This window comes from Bos indicus x Bos taurus, chromosome 20 (genome assembly GCF_003369695.1).
Source record: "Bos indicus x Bos taurus breed Angus x Brahman F1 hybrid chromosome 20, Bos_hybrid_MaternalHap_v2.0, whole genome shotgun sequence".
In the NCBI taxonomy this organism is placed as follows: domain Eukaryota; kingdom Metazoa; phylum Chordata; class Mammalia; order Artiodactyla; family Bovidae; genus Bos; species Bos indicus x Bos taurus.
In genome coordinates, this window is record NC_040095.1 from 23,539,789 (window position 1) to 23,564,390 (window position 24,602).

The 24,602-nt window shown below is 38.7% G+C and overlaps 1 protein-coding gene across 2 annotated transcripts in view; it reads left to right on the plus strand.

The window, feature by feature from the left end:
- PLPP1 (phospholipid phosphatase 1) overlaps positions 1 to 24,602 on the plus strand; it is a 104,287-nt gene that overhangs the window by 52,049 nt on the left and 27,636 nt on the right. Inside the window, exons 2-3 of one of the 2 annotated variants that reach the window (XM_027520379.1) lie at positions 7,705 to 7,856; positions 12,635 to 12,915. In XM_027520379.1, the coding sequence (XP_027376180.1) occupies positions 7,705 to 7,856; positions 12,635 to 12,915 (433 nt within the window). The remainder of the gene's footprint in view (positions 1 to 7,704; positions 7,857 to 12,634; positions 12,916 to 24,602) is intronic. The other variant, XM_027520377.1, reaches the window with a different exon arrangement.

A 24,602-nucleotide genomic window follows, 5' to 3' on the forward strand; every position in this document is an offset into this window, starting at 1 on the left:
ACATATCCAAAAAAATGTTGCTAAGACTGATGTCAAAGAGCTTACTGCCTATGTTTTCTTCTAGAAGTGTTATGATTTCAGGTCTGACACTTAAGTCTTTAATCCATTTTTATTGTTTTGTGCATGGTGTGAGAGAGCATTCTTTTGGTGTGAGTTTGATTCTTTTTTCCACAGTTTATTGTGATCCACACAGTCAAGCCAGTAAAGCAGAAATAGATGTTTTTCTGGAACTCTCTTGCTTTTTCGGTGATCCAGCTGCTGCTGCTGCTGCGTCACTTCAGTTGTGTCCGACTCTGTGCGACCCCATAGACAGCAGCCCACCAGGCTCCCCTGTCCCTGGGATTCTCCAGGGAAGAACACTGGAGTGGGTTGCCATTTCCTTCTCCAATGCATGAAAGTGAAAATGTTGGCAATTTGATCTCTGGTTCCTCTGCCTTTTCTAAAACCAGCTTGAACATCTGGAAGTTCACAGTTCACATATTGCTGAAGCCTGGCTTGGAGAATTTTGAGCATGGCTTTACTAGCATGTAAAGTGAAAGTGAAGTCGCTCAGTCATGTCCGACTCTTTGCAACCCCATGGACTGCAGCCTACCAGGCTCCTCCATCCATGGGATTCTCCAGGCAAGAATACTGGAGTGGGTTGCCATTTTCTTCTCCAGGGATTAGCGTGTAAGATGAGTGCAGTTGTGCAGTAGTTTGAGCATTCTTTGGCATTGCCTTCCTTTGGGATTGGAATGAAAACTGACCTTTTCCAGTCCTGTGGCCACTGTTGAGTTTTCCAAATTTGCTGGCATATTGAGTACAGCACTTTCACAGCATCATCTTTCAGGATTTGAAATAGCTCAACTGGAATTCCATCACCTCCACTAGTTTTGTTTGTAGTGATACTTCCTAAGGCCCACTTGACTTCACATTCCAGAATGTCTGGCTCTAGGTGAGTGATCACACCATTGTGATTATCTGGGTTGTGAAGATCTTTTTTGTACAATTCTTCCGTGTATTCTTGCCACCTCTTCTTAATATCTTCTGCTTCTGTTAGGTCCATACCATTTCTGTCCTTTATCGAGCCCATCTTTGCATGAAATGTTCCCTTGGTATCTCTAATTTTCTTGAAGAGATCTTTAGTCTTTCTTAGTCTGTTGTTTTGCTCTATTTCTTTGCACTGATCACCGAGGAAGGCTTTATTATCTCTCCTTGCTATTCTTTGGAACTCTGCATTCAAATGGGTATATCTTTCCTTTTCTCCTTTGCTTTTTGCTTCTCTTCTTTTCACAGCTATTTGTAAGGCCTCCTCAGATAGCCATTTTGCTTTTTTGCATTTCTTTTTCTTGGGGATGGTCTTGATCCCTGTCTCATGTACAGTGTCATGAACCTCCATCCATAGTTCATCAGGAACCCTATCAGATCTAGTCACTTAAATCTATTTCTCACTTCCACTGTATAATCATAAGGGATTTGATTTAGGTCATACCTGAATGGTCTAGTGGTTTTCCCTACTTTCTTCAATTTAAGTCTGAATTTGACAATAAGGAGTTCATGATCTGAGCCACAGTCAGCTCCCAGTCTTGTTTTTGCTGACTGTATAGAGCTTCTCCATCTTTGGCTGCAAAGAATATAATTAATCTGATTTTGGTGTTGACCATCTGGTGATGTCCACATGTAGAGTCTTCTCTCGTGTTGTTGGAAGAGGGTGTTTGCTATGACCAGTGTGTTTTCTTGGCAAAACTCTTAGCCTTTGCTCTGCTTTATTTTGTACTGCAAGGCTAAATTTGCCTGTTACTCCAGGTGTTTCTTGACTTCCTACTTTTGCATTCCAGTGCCCTATAATGAAAAGGACACCTTTTTGGGGTGTTAATTCTAAAAGGTCTTGTAGGTCTTCATAGAAGCATTCAGCTTCAGCTTCTTCAGCGTTACTGGTTAGGGCATAGACTTGGATTACCATGATATTGAATGGTTTGCCTTGGAAACGAACAGAGATCATTCTGTTGTTTTTGAGATTGCATCCAAGTACTGCATTTTGAACTCTTGTTGACTGTGATGGCTACTCCATTTCTTCTAAGGGATTCCTCCCCTCAGTAGTAGATATAATGGTCATCGGAGTTAAATTCACTCATTCCAGTCCATCTTAGTTCGCTGATTCCTAGAATGTCGACGTTCACCCTTGCCATTGCCTGTTTGACCACTTCCAATTTGCCTTGATTCATGGACCTAACATTCCAGGTTCCTATGCAATATTGCTCTTTATAGCATCGAACCTTGCTTCTATCACCAGTCACATCCACAGCTGGGTGTTGTTTTGCTTTGGCTCCATCCCTTCATTCTTTCTGGAGTTATTTCTCCACTGATCTCCTGTAGCATATTGAACATCTACTGACCTGGGGAGTTCATCTTTCAGTGTCCTGTCTTTTTGCTTTTTCATACTGTTCATGGGGTTCTCAAGGCAAGAATGCTGCAGTGGTTTGCCATTCCCTTTTCCAGTGGACCACATTCTGTGGAGTTGTTGATAGACAGGGAGGCCTGGCATGCTGCAGTTCACGGGGCTACAAAGAGTCGGACACGACTGAGCGACTGAACCGAACTGATTCTTTTTAGTTTAGCTATCCAGTTTTCCCAGCACCATGTATTGAAGAGCCTGTCTTCATTTTTAATCTGTGTCTTTAGATCTGAAGAGTAGGCAGTGTATATATAGATCTTCTTTTACTATGTATCAATAGTTTGTTTATTGATTGAAGGAGTTATATCTAAAGTAATTATTGATATGTGGGTACTTATTGGACTTCCCCGGTAGTGCTAGTGGTAAAAAACCTGCCTGGCAATACAGGAGAGGTAAGTGAGGTAGGTTTGATCCCAGGGTCAGGATGATCCCAGGGTCAGGATGATCCCCTGGAGGAGGAAATGGCAACCCACTCAAGTATTCTTGCCTGGAGAACCCCATTGAGAGAGGATTCTGGCAGGCTACAGTCCATGGGGTCAGAAAGAGTCAGTCAGACATGACTGAGCGACTAACACGCAGCACATGTACTTATTGACATTCCGTTAATTGTTTGGGTGTTGTTTTTGTGGTCCTTATTTGTTTCTTTCTTCTTTAGTTCTCTTTCCTCGTGATTTGATGCCTACCTGTAGTATTATATTTGGACTCTTTTCTCTCGTGTATTTATTATATATTTTTGGTTTGTGGTTACCAGGATTAAGTTGCTGATCTGTTAAGTTTGAATGCATTTTAACCAACCTTCATTTTTATTATCCACCTCCTTAACGTTTGTGATGTCATATTTTATATTCTTCGGATTTGTGTATCCCTTTACTTATCTTGGCTATAGATGACTTCACTACTTTTGTCTTTTAACCTCCCTACTAGCTTTATAAACATGGTTGATTTACCACCTTTACTGTATATTGCCTTTACCAATGAGAATTTTCCTTTTATGTATGCGTGTGTGCTCAGTCACTCAGTCGTATCCAACTGTTTGCTCCTTTGTCCATGAATTTTCCAGGCAAGAATACTGGAGCAGGTTGCCATTTCCTCTTCTATGGTACCTTCCTGACCCAAGGATTGAACCCTCATCTGCGTCTCCTGCATTGCAGACAGATTCTTTACTACTGAGCCATCGGGGAAGCCCCTTTTTCTTTCATAGTTTTCATTTTTCTGATTGTTGCTTTTTCTTTTCCACTTATAGAAGTCCCTTTAATATTTCTTGTAAAGTTGGTTTCCTGTAGAAACTGATGTTGAGTTGAGTTCTTTTCGTGTTGAACTCTTTTAGCTTTTGGTTGTCTGTAAAACTTTTGAGCTCTGTTTCAAATATGAGTGAAAGCCTTGCTGGGTAGAGTATTCTTTGTTTTAGGTTTTTACTTTTCATCACTTTAAATACATCATGTCGCTCTCTTCTGGCCTGTAGAGTTTCTGCCGAGACATTAGCTGACAGCTGTATGGGGGTTCCCTTGTATGTAACTTGTTGCTTTTACTATAGTGCTTTCAATTTTCTCTCTTTATTTTTAACTTTTACCATTTTAATTATAATGTTCTTGTTGTGATTCTTTTTTTTTTTTTTTTGTTTTTGTTTTTGTTTTTTTTTTTTTTGGTTTTTTCTCCAATTTTATTTTATTTTTAAACTTTACATAATTGTATTAGTTTTGCCAAATATCAAAATGAATCCGCCACAGGTATACATGTGTTCCCCATCCCGAACCCTCCTCCCTCCTCCCTCCCCATACTATCCCTCTGGGCCGTCCCAGTGCACCAGCCCCAAGCATCCAGCATCATGCATCGAACCTGGACTGGCAACTCGTTTCCCACATGATACTTTACAGGTTTCATTGCCATTCTCCCAAATCTTGATCCTGTTTGAGACTCTCTGTGCTTCCTGGACTTGGATGTTTTCCCAGAGGTCTCTTAAACTGTCCTCTTTTTTTTTTCTTTCTGTTCACCTTCACTGATTTCCATAATTCTGTCTGCCAGTTCCTCTGTATCATCTAATCTACAGTTGATTACTTCTAGAGTATTTTTTATTTCAGTTATTGTATTTTTCAGCTCTGTTTGGTTCTTATATTTCCAACTCTGTAAAAAAACTTCTAACTTCTCATTCTGTTCTTCCATTCTTCTCCCAAGTACTTCAAGCATCTTTCTGATCATTACCTTAAATTCTTTTTTTTGGCGGGGGTGGGGGGTATAGATTGCTTATCTTCACTTAGTTCTTTTTCTAGGGTTTTATCTTATTTCTTTATTTGGAATGTATTTCTCTGTCACCTCAGTTCGCCTAATTCACTGTTTATATTTTTGTGTATTTGGTAGGTTGGTTACATCTCCTGATCTTGGAGACGTGGCTTTATGTAGGAAATGTCCTACACGGCCCAGCAGCGGACTCCCCTCTAATCACCAGAGCTGTATGTTTAATGCTACCCTCTATGTGGGCTGCATAGGGCTGTTTCTTGTGCCTTATTGACAGCTGTGGCTGTCTTACTGGTGTGTGTGGTTGGCCTGGTCACACTGATTGCCAGACCCTGTCTTATGAGAAGGCTACCAGCTGCTGGTGGGTGAGGTTGGGTGGTGAGTGGGGCTGGGTCATGGCTTGGCTGGCTATGTGGCCTCCAGTCCTGGTATTGGCCTGCAGGTGGTTGGAGCTGGATCCTGACATGGCTGGCTCAGAGGCTTAAGGTGTCCTGGAGCTGGTGTTGGCCTGCTGTTGGGCGGACCAGGGCCCTGGGTGTCCAGGGTGGTGCCAGACTACTAGTGGGTGGGCCAGGACTTTACACAACTTGCTGTGGGGGGTTGTGGTGGTTCTGGGGCTTGGTGGCTGGTGTGGGGGCCCAAAAGGACATGGGGCTGGTGCTGGCCCACTGTTGGGCAGAATGAGGTCCTGGAGTCTTTCGCTGTGGGGCCTGAAGTTTCTGCAGCTAGCGTTGGCCCCTCTGTGGGCATTCCTGGGCCCAGGGTTTGTGACTGCAGGGCTTTGGGTGTCTCAAGGGTGGTGTCTGCCACAGGTGGGTGGAGTTGGGGTCTCACAGATCTTGGGGCTGGTGCCTGACACCCGGTGTGTGAGCCAGGACTGGGACTAGTGCTGGCTCACTGGTAGATGGGGCTGGGTCAGATGACTAGCTCTGTGTGTGTGTGTGTGTGTGTGTGTGGTTTCCAGTGGTCCCAGTGCTATGGTGGCCCGCTTGTAGGTGGGGCTGGGTCCTGGGTCCTATAGTGGGTGGGGTCATGTCCTGAATTGGCTGGGGGCTCAGGGAGTTCTCTATAGTGTCAGCCTGCTGGTGATCCTGCCCACCTAGCTGCCTGGCCTGGTGCATCCCAGGGCTGGTGTTATTTGGTAGACAGGCCTGGTCTCTCACTGATTGGTTAGAGGGAGGATTCTAAAGTGACCCTTAACAACACCTGTGTCTTGGTGGTGGAATGAGTTTTCCAGAATGGCTGCTGCCAGCATCTTTGTTCTCAGAGTGAGTTTCAGTTGCCTTCTGCCTCTCTGGGAGGCTCTTCAGGATGAGCAAGTAGGTCCTCCACAAGTTCCATTTAAATTACTGCTTCTGCCCTGGATCTTGGAACATATAAGATTTTGTGTGTGCTCTCTTAAGACTTAAGTCTCTATTTCCCACAACTCTCTGATTCTCCAAAAAGGAAGCTCTACTGGCTTTCAGAGCCAAACAGTCTGGGCAGTGGGAGGGGAGTTCTTTCTGGTGCAGACCCCTGGGCTGAGGGGCCTGATGTGGAGCTAGGACACTTTGCTCCTTGGGGAGGACTTCTGCAGTTGTAATTTATTCTCCCATTTGTGGATTGTATACACTGGAAATATGGGTGATGACCATACTTCACCCTTTCTGCTTATCTTGTGATTTCTTCTTTATATCTTTAGCTTTAAAAGATCTTTCCTGATAATTTTCAGTTCACTCTTATGGGTAGTTGCTCTGTAAATAATCGTAATTTTGCTGTGCCTGCAGAAGGAGCTCACAAGCTTATGGTCTTCCTACTCTGCCTGCTTGGTCACTTCTCACATCATAAAGACTCCTAGTGGGTTAATAGCATGACAAATTGGTTAACACAAAGAAATAAACTTTGGTTCATATATTCAGAGTTTAATGAAAAATAGAAAGATAAATAAAAAGAACCAGGAACAGGCTTCCCCTTTTCATTTGACCCTTGAAGATTGAACACATTTGATGTTTGTAGTCGACGCATCAGGCAGTTCATTTGATATTTGTAGTCTATGCATTAGGCAGAGTGTCAGAAGCTTGGTTGTCTTTGAGTCTTTAGGGCTTAGCGGAGTTGATGAGAACTGTAAATGGTTGTCAAGACTTGGTGCTTCATGGAAAGAACACTTGAATGTCCAGTGAGTATGTTAGCTAAATGGTTATGGTATTACTGCTGGGTGAATGGGTCCATCCTTGGGAAAGTCCTGAAGCAGAACTCACACTGAGGGTTTCTGCTAAGCTCTCTTAGAAAGCAGTCCTAGTCAGTATGCTGCCGTTTTAATCGGGATGCTCGATGCAGTGATGAAATAAAGGAGGACTGAATTCTTAAAGTTCACATTTAGGTAAAAGTTTAGACATCTTAGGTGATGAGTGTGAGGCATGATCTTGATGAAGACAAAAGAGAGAGCTCTTTTAGGTGCTTTTACGCTTGACTTCATTGTCCATTTTTTCTTTAGAAACCTGGTTTAAGTTCACACTCCTTTTCATAGCAGTTCTAAACTTGCCGTAGACAGTACAGAAATGAGCGGATAATCTTTAGATACTCTGATAACTTAGCCAGTGACCATGACTTGTGATATGGTAGTAATATCAAGTAATATCAAGATAAACTGGAGAACGTCAGAATGCTGCTTTTCTTTTGGAAGAAAAGATCCTGACAAAGTGGTTTGAAAATAGTGTTGAAAAGCCTTTGATTAAATGACAACAAGAGCATGAGAAGAGATTTTACTTCCTCTAAAATCAGGTTAGTGTATTTGGGTAGAAACAAAGAGAAGAAGTTTTTCTTGGTTAAACTGGTTTAATAGAGGACTTGAAGGCATTGTTTTTGTATAAAAAAAATCTTTACCCTAAGCTGTAATTTTTCTAACTTCTGTTGCATGTGTTGCTGCATTTTCTTTTTCCATGTGCTCTTACTGTTTTCATGGCAAACATATTTTTAAAGATGATCTCTGGGATAATTATTGCCATTAATTAGTTTTGATATTCCTTTTTAATGATATTTTCATTTATTCCTTTTGCTAGCTGGATTGCCTTTTGCAATTCTTACTTCAAGGCATACCCCCTTCCAACGAGGATTATTCTGTAATGATGAGTCCATCAAGTACCCTTACAAAGAAGACACCATACCTTACCCGTTATTAGGTGGAATAATCATTCCATTCAGTATTATCGTTGTAAGTTAAATCCACTTTTCCAAGTTTATCACTTTTGGGCAGTTGGCTTTAATTTTATGTTAGCTGTTAATGATTAAATGTATAACCCTCTAAAACATGTGTTTTAACTTTTTATGTTATTTGATCAAAATAATCTCAGCTATTTTAAGTGGGGCTAAAAGAGTAACAGTGTATAATTACAAGAACCTTACTAAATACGTATGGTTTTATGCTAATCTTTTCCAAGTCACTGATTTTTTTTTAGCTCTAATTTGCTATTGTTTGAGTAATAATACAATAGATGAATACTGTATCAATGTATTTTTAGCATACTTTATACTTAGGATATTATTTTATGATTTATTGAGACTGTTTATGAACTGACTCTAGTTACTGAGTTCTAGAAAAGAAAAATTACTAACAGATGTTAAAAGGCTTCATTTAACCCATATTTAAAGAATTTTTAGATAATGGCAGAAATAGGGGAGAAAAGCCTAAGTTCTATACATAATTAACAGTGAATATGAAAGCATTTTTACTGGTATTAAAACTAATAATTACTGTTTTCTAGGATTTCAGGTGAGAATGTCTAGAGAATGTGCTCTGGTTGGGGAGAAGATTTCAAGTGATTTGACTAGATGATTTTTATTATCTCTTGACTCAGAGATTCTATGACTTTAATTTTATGCTATATATCTTGTAATTTTAGAAATAAGATTTATGCTAAAAGCAGATAATATGGTCTCATCCAGAAGATAGGCCAAAAAGATAAATAGCCAAAAAGATATATCTTGTCTGTTCTGAAGTTTATTAAAAAACAAAGCAAAACTTCTGGATTTAGAAATTTAATGTCTGATTGCAGAATAATCACAGCTCCTTATTAGCACTAAAAGTTAATCAATTCCTAATTTGTGGTGTATAATTAATAAAAGAACATCTCTGCTATACAAGTGTTTGTTTTGTAACACTGTGAGCTCCTTAAGGCAGAGATGGTGCCTTGTTCATCTTGTTATCCTTGCCGTTGCCATGGACACTGGCATGTCCTAGGTGCTGGAATGAAACTGGAGTGATTATATAGTAATATTGGTGACTCGCCTACAATATAGTGAAGTTTTAAAAAATCAGTGGCCCATTTAATCTAGACACATCTTTACACTAAGTTTTTAATATGAAAAGAAAGAAAGCCTATGATCCTTCTATTAAAGAGGGAGTACGAGTAGACTCTTTTTTAAGTGTATATTTCTGAGAGATTAACAGCTCTTTACATATAAAAATTGTAGCAGGACTTTTCTGCAAATAATAGCTGATTTTAGACAAGATTCAAGTACTCAAATGCTACTACAAATGTACTTGTCTTTCAGTTCTACTTTTGTTTGTGTCTCAGTAAGAAGGATGCTGCCCGAGCAAAACTACAGAAATCTGCTACAGACCAGAGGCCTGCCAAAGGACAGGGTGCTGTGCAGCCTGCATAGCAAGTGCAGGATCCATAGACACTCAGTTAGGAAAAACTTGTTATGTATATTTTATTCACTTGAAAGTTTTGATTATTTCACCGTCACCTGTGAAAAGGTTATCTTTATATTTACAAAATAGCAAGTAAGTTGAGTGTGGTGGTGGTTTATGTTGTGTCTGACTCTTGAAACCCCATGGACTGTAGTCTGCCAGGCTCCTCTATCCATGGGATTCTCTAGGCAAGAATACTGGAATGGGTTGCCATTTCCTTCTCCAGTGGATCTTCCCAACCCAAGGATCGAACCCGGGGCTCCTGCATTGCAGGCAGATTCTTCACTGACTGAGTTACAAGGGAAGTCTAAGTTGAGTGTAAAAAGAACAGACTATTTAAAAGTGCTGTACAAGTACTTTTTTCAACTATATCAACAAAGACACACACTGGCAGTGGTTTTATGTACTAATTTAACATAATTTCAGATTATTCACTAACTCAACTTCTTTCAGGTAGCACATGGTTAGACTTGTTTATGTTTAATTTTGTTTTCTAGAAAGTAAATCATTTCTTTAAAAAAATCAGGACTATGATTGGGACTTCAAACCAGGCCTTTGATGTGACTTGCAAGTGATCCACAAATATATGAGTGATTGAGGGAACCTGGTAAAGAATCAGAATTAATATAGTATCACAGAAGCCAAGGGAGAAGTTCAATAAGGACAAAATGGTCAGTGATGTCATATACTACTGGGAAGTTAAGATTTGGGTTGATAAAAATCTCTTTGATCTGATGAGACCATTTTGACTTTTTGGAGAGCTGTTCAGTAGAATAAAGGGTTTAGGGGTATTTAGAGATATTTAGGAAGGAGTGGAAGTATGGCAGTGAGTGATTTTAGACTATTCTTTTAGGAAGGTGGGTCCTGAGTGGAAGACACAGAACTAGAGTGACAGCGTTAGAGACATATAAAATTATATTGGTTGACAGAGATATAAAGATGGTGAGAAAATACTCTGGTACATAGGTTTTAAATGATTAAATCCTTCTGATTTAGATAGCTACTAGCTTTGATCTTAAAAAGTATTTTGTTCTACTCCCCCAAACATCATCTTTAGTACTTTAATAATTTATCCTTAATCTGATTAAATAATGTTTGACAAGCAATCCCAGCTTTACGATTAGAGCAGTTAGTTTAAGTGTGAACTTCACCAGAGGCTGAGTTGGCCTAAATGGCTCAAAGGGCAAGATAAGGTTTTAAAATGAAATGAAAATATGGCTGTCATGTGTTGGTGGAAGGCACAGACATCTCCCTGCATTTGATTTAGAATATCTCTGTTATCTATTTCTCTCAATAGATGGCATACATAATAAAAAAAAAAAATGATGTACTTTGACCTAGCATTTGTTAGATTTAGAGTCCCTCTGAGGTTAAGGGTTAAGTTTCAGAATAAGGTTAAGGGTTAAGAATTAAGGGTTAAGTGTTAAGGGTTAAGTTTCAGCATGTTCTACATCTGTAGGTCAACTTTTAATCTGTGTCCAGTACACTGAATGTTACTAGTGAATTGATTTTCAGTCATCAGTGGCAAGAACCAGAGTCTAGGTGGCCCTAAACAATGATCATTATGACTAGGAAGACTCACAAAAATTAATATTTGTTTTTAGCCAGTAGTTGAGTGCTTACACAAGAAGAACTGACAGCTGAAAAGTGTAAGTTTCACTGCTCAAATTGTGGTTGACTAGTATACTTGGTATATATTTCAAATTATCGAAGGTCATCTCCATAACAAAACATTAGAGATATCTTGTCTTGCTGCTTATCTATCAAGGCAGTTGCTGGAACACCTTAATGGCCTGAGGAGATGTAATATACTTTAATTCAAGGCCTCTAGGACAGTCACCAGGGAGTACCCTAAGCACACTTGTGGAGGTATGGTATCCCCAGAAGTGAATGTGGTTTTTCTCTCCTGTGAGACCTGTGCTCAGCCAAGGCTTGATTAAGTCATCCACATTAAGGATTATAACGAGGAATATATTCCTATGGGGTTTAATATATTTAAGAATGTTTACTTTTTACCCAAGAGGTAGCACCTTGAATTGAAATGTATTGACCACCAGCTGTTTTAGGCCTCTGTGGTGGTGGTAGCTTTCTATTCAACTAAAAATTCATGGTTTTGTAGAGTTCATAGTCTAGTTGTCAAAGTTACAACATTGTAATTATGGAATTCTAGGAGCCATTGAGCCAGATGAAGAAAGAATTTTTGATATCAGGTTCTTGAAATCCTTTTCGGGAGACAACCATTTATCTCACCCCCAAAGACAATTAATAGTTGCTAAATGGAAATGTTTGAATGCTTTGTAAAATTGTTTATATAAATTTAAGATGAAGCAGTGAAACTCTTTAAGTGAAACAACTTTGTGATTTATATCCATGCCCAATATAAATTAGCAAGCAGAATTTTTTGTTTTAAGTGTTTATTTTGGTCTCAGGTAGCTAGAGTGTGGCTTATTATTTTTTTTATAAGGTTGCCATTCAGTATTTTTTCAGATTTCTTAGGATATTGGTCTGTGAATTTGTAAAGTACTTGAAAACCATTTTATGCCTTTAAACCCATTATACTGGTTTGCACTTACACACACTACTAGTATCTGAGAAGGCTATGATTCCCATTTTACAAAGTCAGTGAAAAATAAAGAGGAAGGAGTCACTTGAAATATTTTCTTGAAGGAGAACATCAAGTGTGTATTTGGTCTTTTAATGAGACTTGTTAAGAAAGCCAGCCCTAAAGGTTTCCTGGAGAGGCAGGACTGGGAGACCTTGTCAGCTGATCTCTGCCCTCTGTACCCTTTAACCTCAGTGTTAGATCCCTGCTTTTATTAGATTAGCTTTTTCTCTTAAAAATGTTTTACCTTTTTTAACATGATGAATATTTTTGGTTCAAAGTAATGTCTGATGCAAATGCAGACTCTGAGGTAAAAGTGCTTATGTAAGGGATATTCTAATCAGAAAGTTTGTATTCTTTGAAAAGCCATTGTTTTTATACTCCATGGTACATCATTGTCTACTTATTAAGGCTCGGTTTATTTGAATACAAGAAGTAAGGCCTTATTGTTTCAAGGCAGACTTTGGAATTATTTAGGCTTTGTCAATGCTCTGTGAGCAGTATCAATTGAGGACACCTTTTTTGTGGTCTAGAATTAGGAATCCTAAGTTCTCCATTTGAAAAGGAAAAAGAGAGGGAGGTATTTTTAAAACAAACATTTTATTGTGATTTACCATTTTCTTCTCTATACTTTGTTTGATGTGCCTGGATGCTGCTTTAACATTATTTTTCTGTTTTTTTTTTTTTTTTTCAGATGATTGTTGGAGAAACCCTGTCTGTTTATTTTAGCCTCTTGCACTCGAATTCCTTTATCAGGAATAACTACATAGCCACTATTTACAAAGCCATTGGAACATTTTTATTTGGTGCAGCTGCTAGTCAGTCCCTGACTGATATTGCCAAGTATTCGATAGGCAGACTGCGGCCTCACTTCTTGGATGTTTGTGACCCAGACTGGTCAAAAATCAACTGCAGTGATGGTTACATTGAAAACTACATATGCCGAGGGAATGCACAAAAAGTGAAGGAGGGCAGGTGCGTGTTAAATTTTTAATGCTTGTTTTATCTTGTGCATTCCTGAAATACCAGGTTTCAGTGATTGGAAGATGAGCTATCCGGTAGCTTAAAGAGAGAGAAGCTAGTAAGTATAATCACTGGGAGGTGAATTGAAATCATGTTTGATCTATTTTCTCTACTTACTCTTTTTTCCTGTTTTATCCCAGTACTCTGTTTAAGAGCATTTTAATGCAATTCTTTTCATCTTCAGTGTATAATAATGTAAAATGAACCCTTTAGATCAGATGGTCCAGGATCAGCAAACTTTTTCTTAAGATGCCAGATAATAAATATTTTAGGCTTTGTGGGCCATTGGTTGGCTACTGTTCAACTCTGCCTTTGTAACAGAAAAAAAGAATCATAGACAGTCCTTGAACAAACCAGTGTATCTATGTTTCAATGAAACTTTATTTACTACATAGATAGTGGCCGCCCTATGGGTTATATAGTTTGCTAACTTTTGATCTAGTTCAACTATGTAATGGAGCTCTGCTAGATCTCTTAGTATTCTTAGAGTATGTTTTTTTTTTTTAAGTTAATTTCATTCATATATTGATAGATCTGGGACCTCAGATTGCTTTCTTATTGCACACTTGGGCTACTTTCTACATTGGGAGTGCTATTAGACATGGATGAAAGAGAATATTTGGAACCCAAAAGGTCTAATGCCTTCAATTTATGGATGAGCAGACAAAGGCCCAGTAACATTGAATAAAGCCGCACTAATGTAAATACACTACTATGTGTAAAATAGTTAACTAGAGTAAAGATACTTTATAGTAGAGGAAACTCAGCTTGGTGCTCTATGGGATGCGTGGGCAGTTGGGAGGGAAGCTCAAGAGGGAGGGGATCAGCTATACATATACCATATAGCTATATGTGTACCATATAGCTGGTTCACTTTGTTATATAGGAGAAACTAACACAACATTGCAAAGCAATAATACTCCAATAATAAAATTCTTTTAAAAAGACAAAAAAGCCACTAATAAGTAGCAGAGCCAGTTCCTCACCCCAAATCTCAGAATTGTCAATCTTACTTATTCTATGTTTGATCTTCTTGATTTTAAGATAGCTATTACCATTTTCCTTTATTTATTCATCCAACAAATACTTTCTCTCAGAAAAACATCCTCTGATTGTGTTTTGTAAATGATTCCCAGACACATTATTGTCCTTGTTAGTTCCTTTGTAAGTCAAACAGGCCTGCTGCTGCTAAGTTGCTTCAGTTGTGTCCGACTCTGTGCGACCCCATAGACGGCAGCCCACCAGGCTCCTCTGTCCCTGGGATTCTCCAGGCAAGAACACTGGAGTGGATTGCCATTTCCTTCTCCAATGCATGCATGCGTGCCAAGTCGCTTCAGTTGTATCTGACTCTGTGCAACCCTATGGACAGCAGCCCACCAGGCTCCTCTGTCCATGTGATTCTCTAGGCAAGAATACTGGAGTGGGGTGCCATTTCCTTCTCCAAAACAGGCTTGCTAGTGGTCCTCAATATTTCCATTTAATGGAGATGAAAAAACACTTTATTTAATAGTATGCATTATGCTGTGTGCTTAGAATTCAGCAGTGAACAAGACAGCTCTGATTTCTGTCTTCATGGAGCTTAGTCTAGCAGGAAAGATTTACAATAAACAAATATTGACAATGGAAGCCATGTAATTAAAACACCCTTGCTCCTTGGAAGAAAGCTATGAGCAACCTAGACAGCATATTAAAAAGCAAAGACATTACTTTGCCAACAAAGGTCCATATAGTCAAAGCTATGGTTTTTCCAGTAATCATTTATGGATGTGAGAATTGGACTATAAAGAAAGCTGAGTGCCAAAGAATTGATGCTTTTGAACTGTGGTGTTGGAGAAGACTCTTGAGAGTCCCTTGGACTGCAAGGAGATCCAACCAGTCCATCCTAAAGGAAATCAGTCCTGAATATTCATTGGAAGGACTGATGCTGAAGCTGAAACTCCAATACTTTGGTCACCTGATGCAAAGAACTGACTCATTTGAAAAGACCCTGATGCTGGGAAAGATTGAAGGTGGGAGGAGAAGGGGACAACAGAGGATGAGATGGTTGCATGGCATCACTGACTTAATGGACATGAGTTTGAGCAAGCTCTGGGGGTTGGTGATGGATAGGGAAGCCTGGTGTGCTGTAGTCCATGGAGTCGCAAAGAGTCACACATGACTGAGCTACTGAACTGAACTGACAATGGAAGAGAACCTCCCTGTTGTTAACAAGGCCAAAGAATAAACAGGTTGTTGAATGACAGGCTCTGAGGTGATGATACGAGGACTGATATGGGTATAATGTCTTAATGAAGTGGGGAAAGTGACTTAAGTGGAAACTGGTTGAGAAGTAGATAGTGGAAGGTGGTATTTTGATTTGAGCTTAGGTAAGCAACCTTTTTATTTTTATAAGAGGGAAAGACTGGTCCAGTAATGGCTGTGAAGAAAGATGAAGATAATCAAGACCAACAGTGGACTCTTAAGGTATAGGATATGGATATCTCATTCTCTGCTTTGATAGTGATGTAGAGCCAAGTACTGTCTTAGGGAAAGGCTCTTTGATGACTAGTAGATGTAGTGAGCTTCAGCGAAGAGTTTGAAGACACAAGGAAGTAAAGAGAACTTTAACTGTCTTGGCAAGAATACTGGAGTGGGTTGCCATGCCCTCCTCCAAGGAATCTTCCTGACTTAGGGATCAAACTTGCATCTCCTGCATTACAGGCAGATTCTTTACCACTGAGCCAACAGGGAACCCCTCCCCCCAACACACACATATCACATACAGTATAGAATTCCAGAATATACAGTGAAGGAATTGGGTTGGAAGGGATAAAGTGGCTTGGTTGGAGAAAAGGAAGCTTATTTTAATGGTAATGCTTTAGTCGCTATTGGAGAAGGAAATGGCAACCCACTCCAGTATTCTTGCCTGGGAAATCCCATGGACGGAGGAGCCTGGCAGGCTACAGTCCATGGGGTCACAAAGAGTCGGACACGACTGAGTGACTTCACTTTTCGCTTTCACTTTAGTTGCTAAGTCATGTCTGACTCTTGTGACGCCATGGACATAGCCTGCCAGAACTCTCTGTCCATGGGATTCTGCAGGCAAGATTACTGGAGTGGGTTGCCATTTCCTTCTGCAGGGGATCTTCCCAACCCAGGAATCAAAGCTGGGTCTCCTGAATTGCAGGCAGATTCTTTACTGACTGAACTATGAGGGAAGCCTTTATTTTGATAGAGGTTACTTCTAATTTGACAGTTTGTAAAGAATTGCCATTTTGATATTAAGTCCTCTAATCCATGAATATGATATTATCTTCCCATTTTTTTGATGTTCTTTTGTTTCTCTTAGCAGTAGTTTTAAGATTTTGGTGTCCGTGTCTTGCATACATTTTGCTTAAATGTGTCACTAATTTTTAAGATTTCTTGATGTGATTATGAAAGGTTTTTAAAAAAACATTTAAATTGATTTCTAGTTGTATTTAAAATAAACAAAAAGTCTTTTATATGGTTTTATCTGGCCTTTTATCCTTTAAACTTGCTAATGTAACTTCTTGTATAGATTCCTCAAGATTTTCTCTGTTCCTCTTAATATTGTCTGTGAATAAACAGTGTTGTTTTTCTCTTTTTCCTTTTCTATATTGCTTTTTATTTCTTTTCCTTACTGTATTATACTGGCTAAGACTGCTAATACAATGTTGAAAGAAGTGGTGAGAGAAGGTATGCTTGTCTTGTTCCTGACCTTAGGTAGAAAGCACTCAGTCTTTCACCATTAAATATAGTACCAGTATGTTTTTGGTAGATGCGCTTTATTAGATTTTTGTCATAAATGTGTGTTTAATCAGATGCTTTTTCTATGGCTGTTGAGGTCATACTGCTTTTCTTTTTTCTCTTAAAATAGTGTATCCTTTTCATCTTGGACTATTAAAGCAACTTTTCATTCCTGGGATAAACTTCACATGGTCATGGTATATTATACTTTTTGTATTAACTGGACTCAATTTGCTAATGTTATGTTAATGATTTTTACTTCTGTGTTCATGAATATTACTTGTCTGTAGTTTTCTTTTGAAGTTTTTGGCTAGATTTGGTATCAACATTTGGTATTAAATGTTAGGTAGAATTCACCACTAAATACACTTAGACTTGAAATTTTCTTTGTAGGAATGTTGTAAACTATGGTTTTATTTTTTAAAGTGGATGAGGATTATTCAAGTTATCTCTTTCTTAGGTGAACTGTCATCATTTGTCTTTTAAGAGATTTGTAAATTTTATCTAAATTATCAAGTTTGTTGACATCAAGTTGTTTACAGTTTCTCTTTCCTTATTGCCTTTTATTGTTTGTAAGAAGTGTAGAGCTAACCCTTCCTACATTCCTGTCATCGATAATTTTTGTCTTAATCTCTTTTTTTCTTGAGTGGTCTGGCCAGAAGTTTTATCAGTTTTATTACTCTTTTTATTAGTTTTATTGGTTTCTTTTGGGGTCGTTGACTTTATCGTTTTTCTGTATTTGATTTCATCTATTTCTGGTGTTCTGCTTGCTTTCAGTTTTATTTCCTCTTCTTTTTTTTTGTAGTTTCATAAGGTAAAAACCTAGATCATTAGCTATATCACAGATTATTATATATTGTAACTTCATTTTTGTTTAACTAAAATTATTTTCTAATTTCTTTTGTGTTTTCCTCTTTGATCAGTGAGTTATTTCAGTTCAGTTCAGTCGCTCAGTCGTGTCTGACTTTTTGCGACCCCATGGACTGCAGCACTCGAGGCTTCCCTGTCCATCACCAACTCCCAAGGTTACTCAAACTCTTGTCTATTGAGTTGGTGATACCATCTAACCATCTCATCCTCTGTCGTCCGCTTCTCCACCTGCCTTCAATCTTTCTCAGCATCAGGGTCTTTTCAAATGAGTCAGCTCTTTGCATATCTGTCTGTAATTGACCCTTTGATATATGTCTGTATGAATTTTCTGCGGAGATGTTTTGTCAGTTATTCGTAGGAATTTGAAATCTCTAACTGTAATTGTTGATTGCTTTTGTTCTTTCATTTTTGTTAGCTTTTGTTTCATATGTTTGTGATTCTGTTGTTCAGTGTATAACATTTCTGTTTTTTTCATATGGTATGTACCCTTTTCCGTATGAACTGTCTCTCTTTGTTTCGAGAAACATCCTTTGCTTTAAGTCTATTTTGTCTGATAATAATATATAGCCAGTCTCCTGGCTATATTGTTTATTGTTTGGATAGTATATACTTTCCATAAATAAAACATTCAGTTCATTTGAATCCTTGAATTTAAAGTGTGTTTGCTGGGTACTTAAAGTATGTAAGTCAGTTTATACTTTATAAACTAGTGTGAAGAATCCCTGCTTTTTGATTGTTCCTGTTGTTGGTCAGTTGCCAAGTCGTGTCCATGTGACCCCTTGGACAGCAGCACGCCAGGCTCCTCTGTCCTCCACTGTCTCCCAGATGGTCTCCCTGTCCATCACCAACTCCCAAGGTTTCTCAAACTCATGTCCTTTGAGTCGGAGATGCCATCCAACCATCTTATCCTCTATCATCCCCTTCTCCTGTGCTCAGCCTTTCCCAGTGTCACGGTCTTTTCCAATGAGTTGGCTCTTTGCATCAGGTGGCCAAAGTTTTGAAGCTTCAGCTGCATCATCAGTCCTTCCAGTGAATATTCAGGGTTGATTTTCTTTAGGATTGACTGGTTTGCTCTCCAGAAAATGTTTTTGTAAATGATTCTTTAAAAAAATGTTTTTATTTATTTTTGGCTGTGCTGAGTCTTCATTGCTTTTTTTGGGCTTTGTTTAGTTGTGGAGAGCAGAGGCTACTCTTTAGTTGCAGTACGTGGGGTTTTCATTGTGGTAGCTTCTCTTGTTGTGGAGCACAGGCCCTAGGGTGCTTCAGTAGTCAAAACATGGGGGCTCAGTTGTTGTGGCTCACAAGTCCAGAGCGCAGGCTCAGTAGCTGTGGCATGGGCTTAATTGCCCAGTAGCATGTGTGATCTTCCTGGACCAGGGATTGAACTCGTGTCCCCTGCATTGCAAGGCAGATTCTTAATTCGTGGACCACCAGGGAAGCCTGTAAATGACTCTTAAAGGACACAAATTCTTCACACATATATTGTTTTTCAGGTTCAGGTATATAAATCTTAACTCAAACTTTGATTATGACCTATCTTACTGAGAAATTTTTCTTTCTTATGCAACCATTTGGGCAAAATTAGAAATAATATAATTAGTTTAAATGGTATAAAAAGAACTACATTTTCCAGCCCATATGTGTCATACTCTCTGTCTCTTTCTAGTGTACCCAAATTGGCCAACATGTACTGTTACTCTGATTGAACTTTTGACTTAAGTACACTTGGGTTTTCACCCATCATCACTTAACATTTCTACATCAACCCATATGCAGTTATGTAAGAGTCAGGAAAGCCATCTTACAAAACAATATAAATATCTGGATAACTCAAATTGCAAAGCTATGTATATTACACATGATTATTATCTGTAGTTTTCAGTGAAGAACTTCTGTTAGTAAGTTTTGAGATTCTGAAACAAGGATAAGGGAAAACCAGACATATAGATGAAATTTTAAGAAGACTATATCTTATGAGAAAAATGTGATTTCCATCAGTGTTTCCAGAATGAATTGGTTGTTGATCGTTTCAGAGCCGTATAACATTGGAACATAACTGTGGCTTGCATTGCTATTCTGTTGTGGAACATAGTTTGGTTGGATACAGACTTTCCTATTCTGTTTCTCTTGAATTTTAAAGTCAGGATGCCAAGAATGGAAAAACATTTCAGTCTAGAATTGCCTATATGTTTATTAAGATTATGGTATAGTCTGCTCTTTTAATTTATTTATCGCCACAGCCTGCCCCATGTAAGTTTTTAATTATAATGTTTGACGGAGAGAAGGGAACAGGCACCCGGAATGAGTCATTTTTGTTGATTATAAATGAGTCAGAATTACATCTTAGGATGAGAGTATCCTCTTGCAATTTTGGTTTTTGGTCTTGATTTTTTTCCCCATTTGTTCTCTTGTTTCTTTTTCTCTTCTTCCCTCCACCCTTTCTGCTCATGTGTATGCTCTTTTGCTCTCTGATATCACTCATGTCTCAGGATTTTTACTAGGCTTCATTTGCAGTGGCCATTGGGTCCTAAACATAAAAGTGAGAACATAATGGCCTATAATAGAATATTTATTAGTTGTAATAGCCAGAGAGTCTTAGTCACTGTTTAAAATCAATACCTGTGAATTTACTGTGAAATAAAAGGGACTTAACACTTGGAACAGTAGGACATTTAATTTCCATTGCTTATGTTAATGATAATAGCATTACTCTCAGTTTCTGAAACAAATTCCTAATGAGCCCAGGTAGTTTAAACCTGTAGCTCCCCTCACAGGTCAGAATTCTCTTTGGAGAATCAATGGGCACCTCACATTAATGGTTCATTAGATTCACCTGGAAAGTTTGTTTAAAACACAGATTTCTGGGGCTTCATCTTCAAAGTGTTGGATTCAGAAGGTTGGGATCGGGTCTGAAAATTAGTATTTCTAATAAGTTCCCAGCTGTTGCTGCTTCTGTTGATCTTGGGACTGCACTTTGAGAACGACTGCTTTATGTCACTTGGATATGGGAATATGACTTTGTATGACACCTGCTATCTCAGGTTGTGAGAGCTGATATTTACCCTGTTAGGTGGAGTGAATGTAAGATGTGCACGGTGAGCAGGCCTATTTATGATATTACAGTATAGAAACTATTGGCTTCTTTGAGAGATTCAACTTTCTTTTTCTAGCTTTTATTTAAATTACATTTGTTTAAGCATAAGCTCAGTGTTCCTGATCAGTTCTGAGTGTCTAATCTCTGGCTGTATGAATCAGATATTCAATACGAAGTTATTTCTGCTTGAATTACAGCAGCTTTTATTGCTTAGATGTTTAATTGGAATATATTTGGTCGAGTGGGAGAAATAAATCTCCTTTTCTCTTTTTAATGCAGCCCGCATGCAAGTAAATAAACTTGAAGTTGGAGGGTGTGCCTCCTATAATAGTGAAAAACAATTATAACTAGACTGATTGGCTGTGGTACCAAGTACCTGGTAACTGCTGCTGCTGCTGCTAAGTCGCTTCAGTTGTGTCCGACTCTGTGCGAACCCATAGATGGCAGCCCACCAGGCTCCCCAATCCCTGGGATTCTCCAGGCAAGAACACTGGAGTGGGTTGCCATTTCCTTCTCCAATGCATGATAGTGAAAAGTGAAAGTGAAGTCGCTTAGTCGTGTCCGACTCCTATCGACCCCATGGACTGCAGCCTACCAGGCTCCTCCGTCCACGGGATTCTCCAGGCAAGAGTACTGGAGTGGGGTGCCATTGCCTTCTCTGAGTACCTGGTAAAACCTGCCTTATATTTTGAGAGAATGACTTCTTCTGTGTAGCCTAATTGTAAACATCACTGGATAAGCCTTTATGCCTTCAAAATGATTCATTTATTCTATTCAAGCTGATCTGTGTTGTTTATACATGTGTGTATCAGTAAACTAGACAGCCTTTTTTTAGTCATATCTGTATGGAAATATCAACATATAGAATGAAAGAAAGGATGATTTTAAAAGATCCTTCACTATAAGGGCCTTAGCTATCAGTGCATTTAATAGGGGATGACTTCAAGACCAATATCTGTTTCCACCTCCTCTGTTCTGAACAGCAGTGCCTAATAGTCTTGGTTGTAGCGGTGACCGCTTTTTCACCCCCATACCACCCTGACTCTTTTTGCCCCCATGTTTCTCACATATTAACCACATTGGAATCATGTGGACAGTTTGTTAAAATACAGATTGCTAGGCCTCACCCTCAGAGTTTCTGATTCATTCATTGGGTCTGGGGTGGGGCCCAGGAATTGGCACTTCTAAAAAAATGTTCCCAGATGGTGCCTTGGCTGCTGATCTCTGAACCACTGCTTCAATATATAACAGGAAGGTACTAAATTGAACTAATACCTATTCCTCTTAAGTCCTAGTTAGTGTAGGAGCTACTAATAAGGTGTGCCTGTTGCTCTTGTGGCACCCACTACGTAGGAGCTGAGACTTGTTTGGAGATTTTATGGGTAATAGAAAGTGATTCATGTCTTAAAGGAGTGAAAATAAAATGCTATATGAAATCAGAGGAGGGTTATACTTCTTCTAGAGAAGGCATTTTGGAGGATGAGTAAGGTTTGAATGTGCAGAATTGGGATGGAGTATGTCTCAGGCCCAGGGAGCAACATGATTAAAGGCTGGCTACTTAAGAGTGTACAAGCCATGTTTTATTAGACTTTTGGTATAATCTGTTTCATTTTTGGTGTGCTTTGGTACTTTGTAAAGGAGATCTTGAACTTTTCTAGAAAATGAAAATGATCCCTAATTAATAACTGATACCTAATTAAATAACTCCATACATTTCATGCAAACTTCTGATTTAGCCTGTGTTGCATTCATACATTCCATATAATTTTAATTTGGCAATAAAAGCAAAAGATTCTCCCCCCTTAGATTTAACTTGGTGCTTGATTCTTTTTCCTGAGAGGCAGAGTGAGTTGAGTCTAGGTGTGAATCTGTTTTGGCTAAGGTGCAAGTTTGCAAAGATAAGAGCCTGTCTTCACTTTCTGTGATATCCTGCCAGTACGTATTGATGAATATTTGTGTACCATAAGTTATTTTAAAAACAATCAAAAATCCTTTCCCCACCACACACCATACTAGCAAATACTCTTCAGTTTTAGATGTTTGACATTTCATTGAATTCCCTTCCTCTCTTTTAAATGACTTTTTAAAGAATTAGTATTAACAAATACTTCAGCTTTTTGTGGTTTTTTAATTATCCCTTGGATTTTCTTCTCAGTTTTTTAATTAGAATGTAGGTCTTAGCAGTGGATATATTAAGATGAAAGATATCCTTGGGTTTTAATAAATCAACCAGTGCTTTATCTTAAATGTTAAAAGGCTACTAAATCATATCAACATATCAACTGATTACATCATGTTGATGCTGTGTACCTTTTCCTTAGAACCCTTGAATGCCACATTGCCCCATTTAAAATGTGAAAAACAGTTTTATAGATGTATTAGTGAGTTTTTCCAGATTAAAATATAATGATAAACCCCATGGATCAAGTGATCAAGTGTAAGTTTTCATTCAAAATAAATGTGAACAATACCCTTGGATATTTTTGTCTAATAGCAAATAAATATTTTTATTGAGAGGAAGGAATTTGAGTTTGTGAACAGCAAAATGAGCCTAATGTATGGTTTTTTTTTTTTAGCTACATATTCAAAGAATTGAAATCTGCATTAGAGTGATGATTTTTTAAATAAAACAAAGTATTTTTCTATTTTAAGTAACTTTTGTAATGAGAAGATGGAAAACACGAAAAGCATCATCATTCTCTTGGATGTGGCTATCTTCATAAAGTGTCCACACTGTTGACTTAATCCTAAGTGTATTCCTAAAAAAATGTGAAAATGTTAGTTGCTCAGTTGTGTCCCACCGTTTGCAACTCCATGGTCTGTAAGCCATCCAAGGCTCCTCTGTCCATCAGATTCTCCAGGCAAGAATACTGGAGTGGGTAGCCATTCCCCTCTCCAGGGGATCTTCTCAACCCAGAGATCAGACTCAGATCTTCTGCATTGCAGGCAGATTCTCTACCATCTGAGCTACCAGGGAAGCCCAAGTGTATTCCTACTCAAGGTCAGAATTACTTTTCTTCACATTTCTCTCCCTTTGCCATTCATAGTGTGGTTCTCTGCTCTGACTAGCAGACTGGGTATCACCTGAGAGCTTGTTAGACAACAGAATCTTGCATCCCACCATTGGCCCTACCTGTAAATTCTCCATCTTGAACAAGATCACCAAGTAATGCCTCCATACATTAGTTTTAGGAGCAAACCTTGCTCTGTCTTGTGACTGCTGTACCAAAATGGCAACTCATCTCACCTGGACCAGCTAATTTCCTAAGAGGTTACTGAAGTGAAGTGAAGTGAAATAGCTCAGTCATGTCCAACTCTTTGCGACCCCATGGACAGTGGTCTGCACCAGGCTCCTCCGTCCATAGGATTTTCTAGGCAAGAGTACTGGAGTGGGTTGCTGTTTCCTTCTCCAGGGAATCTTCCCGACCTAGGAATCGAACCCAGGTCTCCCACATTGATAGACAGATGCTTTACCATCTGAGCCACCAGGGGACCAGTCAGTAATAAATGACCACTAGGTACCTGGATCTTGACTTCCTTATGACACCATTCTCTGTTGAGTAAGCAAACAGAAATGGTTGTGTTGCTGTGGGTTTTTAAATTCTCTTTTGGGAGAGTGAGGTTTGGAAAGATACTAGATAACATCTAATAATATTATTACTATTCATTTGTATAATAAAAGAGCTTAAACCATTTTTCTTGAGAGAGAAAGATCACAGGATTGGGTAAATTTTTCTTTTTCTTTTATGTAATCTATTGTAGCTGCAATGTTTGGCTTTTGAGTTAATGTTTGGAAACTTATGAAGAAGTTGGGCAATGTTCAAGATTTTGTTTTATTGAAGGATAGAAATGAGTCTTTTAAAAACTGAGAAAAGTCTTCATATAGGTAATGGAAAGTAGCATTCGGACAATACCTAAGACCATTTCC